The sequence below is a fragment of the Pygoscelis adeliae genome, unplaced genomic scaffold (assembly GCF_000699105.1).
Source record: "Pygoscelis adeliae isolate BGI_AS28 unplaced genomic scaffold, ASM69910v1 Scaffold950, whole genome shotgun sequence".
NCBI classification, from domain to species: Eukaryota; Metazoa; Chordata; class Aves; order Sphenisciformes; family Spheniscidae; genus Pygoscelis; species Pygoscelis adeliae.
The window spans coordinates 1064-10121 of NW_008823911.1; the positions used below are offsets into that span (position 1 = coordinate 1064).

General features: G+C 57.0%; 1 protein-coding gene across 1 annotated transcript in view; it reads left to right on the plus strand.

The window, feature by feature from the left end:
* Positions 1-730: 730 nt before the first annotated feature.
* The window catches only part of ANKRD52 (ankyrin repeat domain 52), a 17634-nt gene continuing 9306 nt past the window's right edge, over positions 731-9058 (plus strand). The window contains exons 1-11 of the mRNA XM_009335192.1: positions 731-810; positions 3327-3405; positions 4669-4739; positions 6483-6683; positions 6828-6915; positions 7072-7214; positions 7377-7589; positions 7706-7784; positions 8384-8498; positions 8587-8669; positions 8757-8874. Coding sequence (XP_009333467.1) covers positions 6828-6915; positions 7072-7214; positions 7377-7589; positions 7706-7784; positions 8384-8498; positions 8587-8669; positions 8757-8874 — 839 coding nt within the window. The 5' untranslated portion in view covers positions 731-810; positions 3327-3405; positions 4669-4739; positions 6483-6683. The remainder of the gene's footprint in view (positions 811-3326; positions 3406-4668; positions 4740-6482; positions 6684-6827; positions 6916-7071; positions 7215-7376; positions 7590-7705; positions 7785-8383; positions 8499-8586; positions 8670-8756; positions 8875-9058) is intronic.

Sequence of the window (9058 nt, forward strand, 5' to 3'; positions counted from 1 at the left end):
ACTTCTTTGAGATGTGGGCAGCAGGAAACAGGAGGAGCTCCAGGCTGGGCTTTGCCCGGCTGGGCTTTGCCAGGCTCTTTGCGCCATCGGAGCCAGCATAGCGTCGTAGGTGTTTCTCAAAAGATAGGAGAGCAGCAGTAAGTACACAGCCTTCTGCAGGAGAGCATGAGGCATCACCTAGTTGTGCCTTGGGAAACCTGATTCACCGTCTGCAAAGATCTGTCTCGTACCAGGAGACTTCAGCCAGCCTGGAGGGAGGATTTTCTGGCCGTGGCTAAAGCTTTGGATAGCGGGAGCTGGACCTGCCTTCCCGTCCTTGGGCGCTGCACGGGGAGAGCTAAGCCGTGCCATGGGCGCGCTGCTGGAGGCTCTGCAGGTGGGCTGCCAGGGCCGTGATCAGCGCTGCTCCTTGGACTTGGGAAGCAGGGAGGCTTTTCCAATGATTCCTTGGTCTGTTCACCAACAAGCAACCAAGAAAAGTACCTTTGCTGGCTTGAAAATTGGTCCCTGGTGCTGGCTGAGCCACGGGTGCGAGGAAGCTGTCGGGTGCTGCCGGTGGGCCCGGCTCTGGCAGCCGCAGGTGCTGGGGGCTCGTTCGTGGAGCGGGGCCCTGGCTAAATCAGGGTGGTGTGAGTCTCCGACATACCGTGATGCTGCCGGTTCTCCTCCCTCTCGCGTCCTCCACGTGGTGCCACCTTCACGACTTGCTTCTCTTTTTCTTTGTAGCCTCCTCTGGTCCAAGCCATCTTCAACCGCGATATAGAGGAGGTGCGGTCGTTGCTGAATCAGAAGGAGAACATTAATGTATTGGTGAGTGCTGCCCGGCCGTGCTTGCGCCCCTTCCTTCACCCAGCTCTCCCCATTTCCTTCCCTACGATGTGGTTCTTTAGCAGAGGGGAGGGCAGAGCAGAGGCCCAGTGGGTGAGATGTGGGTGCTGTCAAGGGGGGGCTCTTTTTGGCGAGGATGGTTAGAGCTGGGATTTTGAAACAAAGTTTTCTGGATTCTGCTCCCGGCTCGGCCACCGTTCGCTGTTCAGCTTTGTCTCGTTGCCTCGATCTTGCCATCTGTAAAATGGGACGCGTGGAAGACCAGGACTCCTGCCCCTTCCCAGGAGACGGCGAGAGCCTCCTAAAGCTCTCGGCCGTGCAGAACATCGCTGAGAGGCTGTGGGGTGTGTGGGAGGACTTTTCACAGAGGCTCGGCTTTGCTGCCTTGCCAGTTTACCTTTTTCTCCTTTGGGATGGCGACCCAAAATAGTTTGGCGTGAACGCAGCAGGTCTGCCTTGTGAGGAGGTTGTTCCCCAGGGGGGAAGGAGGATTTGAGCTGCTCAGCAAAGCCGAGTTCACCTCACAAGTGTTAGGAGGGGTTTCCACTGCTCTCGTCTTAAGCCTGATGGCAGAGGGTGGTTTTGACGCTCGTTGCAGAGCGGGCAGGGAGGCCGGGAGAGGCGGCCGCTGTTCGGACACAACCCTCTGGGTCCCGTGAGTGGCCAGGCTGGCTCCTGGGGGAGCAGCCCTTGGTAGCCCCAGTCTGGTGGTGACGAGCATGGTTTATCCTCATGTGGAGCGTGGGCACCAGGCTCCAGCGAGGGAAGGGGTGAAACCTGCCTGTGAGCGTTCCCGTCTGACTTGTCAGTGTGCCTTCCCTTGATCTGGTTTACGAGCTTCCCGCTAACAAATCAGCGGCAGATGTGCAGAGAAGAAACGCAGCCTGCTGCGACGCAGGCTGGCGGGGTGGCCGGGCCCGCACGGCACCGCCACCAAAAACGCAGGCTGGCGGGTGGGCCGGCCCTGACTGCACCGGCCCAGGTCCGCCTGGCGTGGTGGCACAGTTGGACTGGTGCCGGGTCAGCAGTTACCGCGCTCTCAGCCCAAAAGCCGGGCTAAGTTGTGAGCTCTAGGCAAGAGCAACTTGTTCTGGTTCACCGTCTTGCTCTCCTCTGAGCTGTGGCATTAACCAGGGCTCCGGTCTGTGCCGCTCCCAGCTGTGCTGCAGGCAGCTGCCGGCTTTTTGGCACGCTCCTGTTTGTTTCGCTGAGCGCTTGGTCAGGGCGTTCGCCCGACCCAGCCTGCGGGGCCGGTGCCGGTGCACACCCGATCCTCGTGGTGTTAAACCCTGGGGTCAAGGGCGGGTGCTGCGGACGCTGGCTGGTGTCCTGGGAAGGTGAGGGCGGCCGCGCGCCGGTGCCCCTGTGCCAGCAGGACTAATGCTTCGGTCGTATCTTAGCTTATTACACAGAGATAGCGTGGGGATTTTTTTCCGTGACTTGGTTCGGTTGGGGACCCGGCAGCTCTTCGTCCTCTCTTGTCAGGAGAGAGGGTTGGGATTGTTTTGCTGAGGTCTCGCGCAGCTGCTGAAGGAATAAAAACACAATTGTTAACACTTAATTTCCTTTTTGTGTGCAGGTTTAGAAATGTTGTTGCTTGTTCAGTGACCTGCCAGCTGGGTTTCACTTTCACATCCTCCTGCCTGGTTGTGCCAGCACAAGTTGTTACCAAAAAAAATGAAACCACCACCATTTTCCAAACAGTTTTTAACCTAATGAAAAGCAATTACTTTTTTTTTCCCCCCAAACACAAAATCTGGGGCTTGAAACGAGTTGTGCTCAACTGGCTTTCTTACTTGTTTGCTTCCTGGCTTTAGTACGTGGCATGTTCACCGATGAAAGCCTGAACCAAATGCCTGGAGGCAGAGGTTACCTAGGGCCTGGCCCTGGGTAAACAGAAGTGAAAGGTATTTTTTCCTCGGCTAATCCAATCTAAGATCAGAGAGGGGCTTCTGCACCTTCCTGCGCTTCAGCAGCCGGCAGGTCTGAGTCTGGTTTCAGAGCTGTCTGTAATTCTGAGTCGTTTTTATTGTTGGCCGAGAGGATAAAGTGTGCAGAATGGGACGGCCTACGCACTGTCAGAGTGCAGCCAGGCTTTCATCTCGGACCGCAGAGTACTTTGCAGACGTTCATTAAGTCCAGTAGCACCGGAGGCAGGTCGGGTCGGTCTCCAGGGAGTCAGTGGGGGCATGAAATGAGTGGCCGGCACTGTCGTGGCCTCCCCGTCTCGTGCTGGGGTTATGGCCCAGGTACCCTCTGCTCTGGCCACCAGCTACACCCCAGCACCCGTGGGGCTCCGGAAGGGCTGCTCACCCCCGCAGCGCCGCAGGAGGGTGCTGGGTTTAAGCAGTTTTCTCCCTGTCGCGTGTCCGAAGATGCTGCACGCGCTTATGGGGGTGCTGGGGCAGACTGGAGTGGAGGAGGGATTGTGCTGTGAGAGATCTCCCTCCCTGCCCTCAAAGCCACAGACGGTTTTTGTTTCTTACATCCCTGCTCAGGACCAAGAAAGACGAACGCCGCTGCATGCTGCTGCCTATATAGGAGATGTTGCAATCCTCGAGCTCCTAATACTGTCAGGTAAGGGCCAAGACTCAGGGCACTTGGCTCGAGTGCTGGCGCTGCCTTTAAGGCGTCTTTCTGATCTCTGGCCTTAGGGGTGCAGAGCAATAGTTTTTGGTCACCCTCCAACCAACCGTGCGCTTATGCTTGAGTCAGTGGGGTTGCAGCCAGGGGAAGATTAGGAAACGTTGCCATAATCCTAAGAGGTTTGTTCAGACGGAGAAGTGTCTTGGAACTGAAATAGCAGAGGTGGAAACCAAGCCAGGAGGGGGATGTGTGCAAGATGTTGGAAGGAGGTACTGGGGGAGGGTGCAGTGGGGATGCACACCTTGGAGATGCCTTCAACGGCAGGATGCTCAGGGGAGCAGAGTTTCACTTGCTCATGGAGAGGGGTCAGCTAAAAAACAGGATTTTGCTCAGTTTTGGCTCGTGTTACGTGGGGTAAAACTGCCCTTCATTTCCCCCCGAAGACGCTCAGCCCTGTGCTTGGGTCCTGTGCCCATGTGGTGCAGACAGGGGAGCCTCCTCATCTGCCGTTCACCAGCGCAGCACCTCGGGGCACCGTGGGCTTCGCAGCTGCTTGCTGGTGGTGTGGGGGGACCCCGAGGCTGGCATGATCCTGCGTGACCCTGACAAGGAGAGGCTTGGGGAAATCCTTTGCTGAGGGCTTGTTAAACAGGATTGGGGATGTTCAGCTCCGTCTGCAGAGCATGGGATGCACTTACGTGCCCCGTGTTGATTTTTTCATGCCTGTGTGTTGAGTTCTCAGCAGCAAAGAAAGGCAGGGGCTTCAGGAGTCGTGGGACCTCAGTGCCTAGCACAGGTCTGGAGCTGGGATGGCAGTAATCTGTCATCTTTCCTTTCTAATATGGAGATGCCGCTCACAGCGACCACAGCTCGCAACATGGAATGCTCTGGGTTTTTTTGACTCAAGTGGCCTTGTTTTGAACTAAGGAGCAGAACTGCTCGCTGGGTCTCTGTTGTGGTTTTTTGGCTCAGTAGGGAAGCCGGCACTCTGGGAGGTGTAGCCTTTTCAGCCTCTGCCTTGCTGTGTCCTTTGCAGTGCACTGGCACAGTCTCCCAAGGGGTGTAGCTTGTTCCTCTTGCAGTTCACAGAGTCTGTCCTCACCTAAAGCTCAGTGCAAGGTCCCCTCTTGCAGGAGAACTGGCACTCGTGCCTGTCGGGAGCCTCAGAGGTGGCTGCAGACCTGCCCTGGGGCTCTGGAGCCGGGCAGCCGGTCACCTCTCTGTCCCCTGACCCCTTCTTTTGTTCTTCCTCAGGTGCTAATGTTAATGCGAAGGATACTGTTTGGCTCACCCCATTACACCGCGCTGCAGCTTCTCGTAACGAGGTAGGCTCCCTCTGGCTCTGTCTGCTCCTTGCATGGGGGTGGTGGGCACTGATGGGAGGGGGGGACTGTTTTTCTCCTTCTCTTTTCTATCTTGCCTGGTTTTGGCTGAGATGGGTGTTCTCATTAGAGTGGAGAGGGGACGAACGCATAATTCAGAGGCTGAAAATGAGAGCTGGAAAAAAATCTCCTTGGTTCCCTTCCCTCCATCCTTCAGGAGTTAGCACGTGGGTTTTCCCCGCAACATCCTCCTCCCCGCCTTTCCCCCTTTCCCCAGGGCTTTGTCTAATCCAGCTTTACATTTCTTTGAGGGATGATGGGGCTCTCACTCTTTCTCTCGGGAGCTGATTCCAACGGATCTTGTTGGAAAGATTTCTTGAAGTTTAGCTTTTGTGGGCTTAACTTCATCCCACTTAACTTTGTCCTGTTTTGAGTTGCTGGAGAGCAAGAAACTCTGTGGTCGTGTTGGTTGGAGCCAGCGGCTCAGAAGCCCTGACTCTGACATGCAGGGCAAGTTACCACACATCGACTGGTTGCATGAATTCTCTTAATCGGCAGCAGACACGGGATGAAACACATTAGCGTAAACCTCTACTGAAGGCATTTGCTGTGAACATGTGTGGACAGTTACTGTGGGCGCTAAAATACAGAAGCTCAGCAAGCCGAGACTGTTTTGCTGTCAGGTCTGAAGTGCTGCTTCTCTGTGAATTTGAGCACGCTCGTTTGCCTCTCTGCCTCGACTCAGATGTGCCGGAGAGTCACCTCCCTTGTTCTGTGCTTCCCCGGGGTGCTTGGCACAGGGCTTCACCAGTGCCCTGCGTGCCCAGCTCCTGAGAGGAGCCTTTCTGAAATGCCTGTGTGCTTCATGGCTTTTCCTGCCTAGAGCCTGCTCTAGGATTGCTGGGTTTATGTACTGCCTGGCTGTTTCACGTGCTTCTCCCAGCCAGGAGTGGTCTCGGCTAGCCCTGGGAGAAAAGAGCAGAGCAGTGAGCCGTGGGGCTGGGATCATTGGAGGTGCTGCCCCGATGCTGCGTGGAAGTGGGCAGCCTGTAAACCGTAGCAAGGAAAATGTGGGGTTGCAGCAAACAACCTCTACCAGCAAAAGGGGGAAATAATTATCAAATATAGGTCAGTGGGTCACATTTGTCATCCCCTGGGCGCTTCGCACCTCGTGAGTCATGGATGAACACTCACTTACAGTTAAATCACATGGCTTGGAGGTATTTCTCCCATGCCGGTACCCCCGTGCAGCCGCGTTTCGCAGCTGCACTTGGGTGGGATGAGCCCAGCTCATTCAGGTCCCACACACCGAACTCCAGCCTGGAAGGAGCTGGAGCAGCCCATGTGAGGGCTGGAGGATTTGTGTAGGGACGATTCCTTCTCACTACTCGTTCTCGGAGTCTCTCTCACGCTGTCTTTACCTCTCTCACCCTTTCTCTGTGATAACACGCTGAAACATGGCCATATGTGGGCTTCAAAACGTCACTGGGGACGCAAAAGCGAACAAGTCCTTTCCTTTGACGGAGGGGGGAAGAAGCCGTACTTGTGAGCGTGCGGTGCAGTTTCAGCTCAGCCCCGCAAGGGCAGCTCTGGCTCTCGGGGCCGTAGGCTGGTGTGGATCTGGGCAGCCCTGTGTGTGCTGAAAGCACGAGGCGGACCGAGCTGCAGCTTCCCCTACCTGGCTGGAGGGCTTCTGCGGGCTCCAGCAGGTTGGGTTAGAGCTCTGCTTTCCTCTGCTCCTGCTAGAAGGCACTTCACCTCCTCCTGAAGCACTCGGCAGACGTCAATGCCCGTGACAAGTATTGGCAAACGCCTCTGCACGTCGCCGCTGCCAACCGGGCCACCAAGTGCGTGGAGGCCATCATCCCCCTGCTGAGCACTGTCAACGTCGCGGACCGCACGGGCCGCACGGCGCTGCACCACGCCGTGCACAGCGGCCACCTCGAGGTAGGCGAGGCGGGTTTGGGCGCAGGGGGTCCCACGCATGTGCCCCTTCCTGGGTCCGGAGTTCGCAGGTGGCAAAGGCACCTCTACCTGCACAAGCGGGGAGGAACGGCAGCCTTGCCTCTCTCGCCACTTCTCCCCATCTAGATGGTGAACCTGCTGTTGAACAAAGGGGCCAGCCTGAGTACTTGCGACAAGAAGGACCGGCAGCCCATCCACTGGGCAGCTTTCCTAGGTAGGTTTTCCTCATGGGCTTTGGTCCGGTTTCTCCTCCCACATCGCTTGCTGCCTATAGATTCACCTTTCAGGGTGGTGGGGCTCTCCAGAGGCTGCTGTGCCCAGGTCTCCGTTTTCCGGGGTCCCCGGGCTCTTACCGCTGTCTCCCGGACAGGGCATTTGGAAGTTCTGAAGCTGCTGGTGGCCCGGGGAGCTGATGTGATGTGTAAGGACAAGAAGGGCTACACCCTCCTGCACACTGCGGCAGCCAGCGGCCAGATCGAAGTCGTGCGTCACCTGCTGAGGCTGGGAGTCGAGGTAAGACCCCTGCGGCTGTGAGCAGGGTGGGCTCGGGTGCAGGCCAGTCTGGAGACAGGAGTAGGAGAGGGTGCTGGGTGGTGGCAGGAGCCCTGGCTGGTTCTCAGCTGCCTTTTTTTCTTCCTGAATCCCCAAATCCTCTGGGGTTTGTTGCTCCCACAGATCGATGAACCAAATTCCTTCGGTAACACTGCACTTCACATTGCCTGTTACATGGGCCAAGATGCTGTGGCCAACGAGCTGGTCAATTACGGCGCCAATGTCAATCAGCCTAACGAGAAGGGCTTCACCCCTCTGCACTTTGCTGCCGTCTCCACCAATGGGGCCCTGTGCCTAGAGCTCCTTGTGAACAACGGGGCCGATGTCAACTTTCAGGTCTGGCACTGAGGGGCTCAGCTTGGGGATGGGGGGAGTGAGGACCTGCTGCCTGAGGGGAGAGCTCAGGGAGGGTGGTGGGAAGCCTGATGCGATGTCGTTTCTGCTCTCCGCAGAGTAAGGAAGGGAAGAGCCCTTTGCACATGGCTGCCATTCACGGACGGTTCACACGTTCGCAGATCCTCATTCAGAACGGTGAGTGGCTTCTTCCTCCGGCCCTGGGTTACCCCAGCCTTTTCTTGTGCTTCTCAGCACCTGCCTCCAGGACCTCCCTGCGTGTTTGCTCGGAGAGTTTTAAGAGCTCTACAGTTATCACTCAAATTCACTCTGTGCTCTTGGGGCTGTTGCCGGTGGCCCTGCGCTGCTCGGGGGTGGCAGGGAGCGTGTGTGCCCTCAAGGGCAGTGAAGTGCAGACCAGGGGACTGAAATTCCAGCCAGGTCAGAGCTGCTGTGGCCAAAGAACATTCCCACTGCCATGTCCAGCCTGAAAGACAATATTCTTGTAAGAGGGCTGCAGGCTTGGCAGACACCCCAGGGGTTCAGCTGGAGACCTCTGGGGCTGAACACATCCCCTCCTGGGGCAAGGGGGAGAGATCTAATGCCCCGGGTTTGCAGGACACAAGTGGGCTCTCAGTTCAGAGAGCAGTTTACAGTTCTTCTTCTGCACGATGCTGAATGGACTCGAGTTATTAGCCGTGTCCCTGAGATGGGGACGCGGCTGTTGGAACAGCCTGGGCTGCTCAGGACTAGAACAGAGAGACCTGTTGGCAAAGCACTTGGCTTTTCCTTTCTAGGCAGTGAGATTGACTGTGCTGACAAATACGGCAATACCCCCCTCCACGTTGCTGCTAGATATGGCCACGAGCTGCTAATTAGTACTTTGATGACGAATGGTGCTGACACTGCAAGGTAAGGAAGGACTCTTCCTCCCTTTCCCTGTCCTGGGCTGGAGGATGCAGGAATGATTCATCCTGATTCCCTTCTCGTCTCCTGGCAGGCGTGGGATCCACGACATGTTCCCTCTGCACTTAGCTGTTCTCTTTGGATTTTCAGACTGTTGTCGTAAGCTACTTTCCTCAGGTGAGTGGCTCGGCCGCCCCCCCGGCGGCGGGGGCAGTCGGGGGACCCTCGAGGCTTCCCCTGACTCCCTGCCCTCCTGCCACCCAGGTCAGTTGTACAGTATCGTCTCCTCGCTGAGCAATGAGCACGTGCTGTCTGCAGGCTTTGATATCAACACGCCTGACAACCTCGGGAGGACTTGCCTCCACGCTGCTGCTTCTGGAGGGTGAGCTGTGCATGGGGCACTGGTCCTGCATTCCGTGCAGGAAGGTCGCTGCCTGCCCCCAGCCCAAATCGTAACCCTCCTCTCCACCCGTGAGCTACAGCATGGGCAGCCCAGTGCAGTGCTTTGGTCAGGGCTGGGAGTTGGACCCCTGGGTGCCGTTCCCGGCTCTGAGAGAGAACGGAGA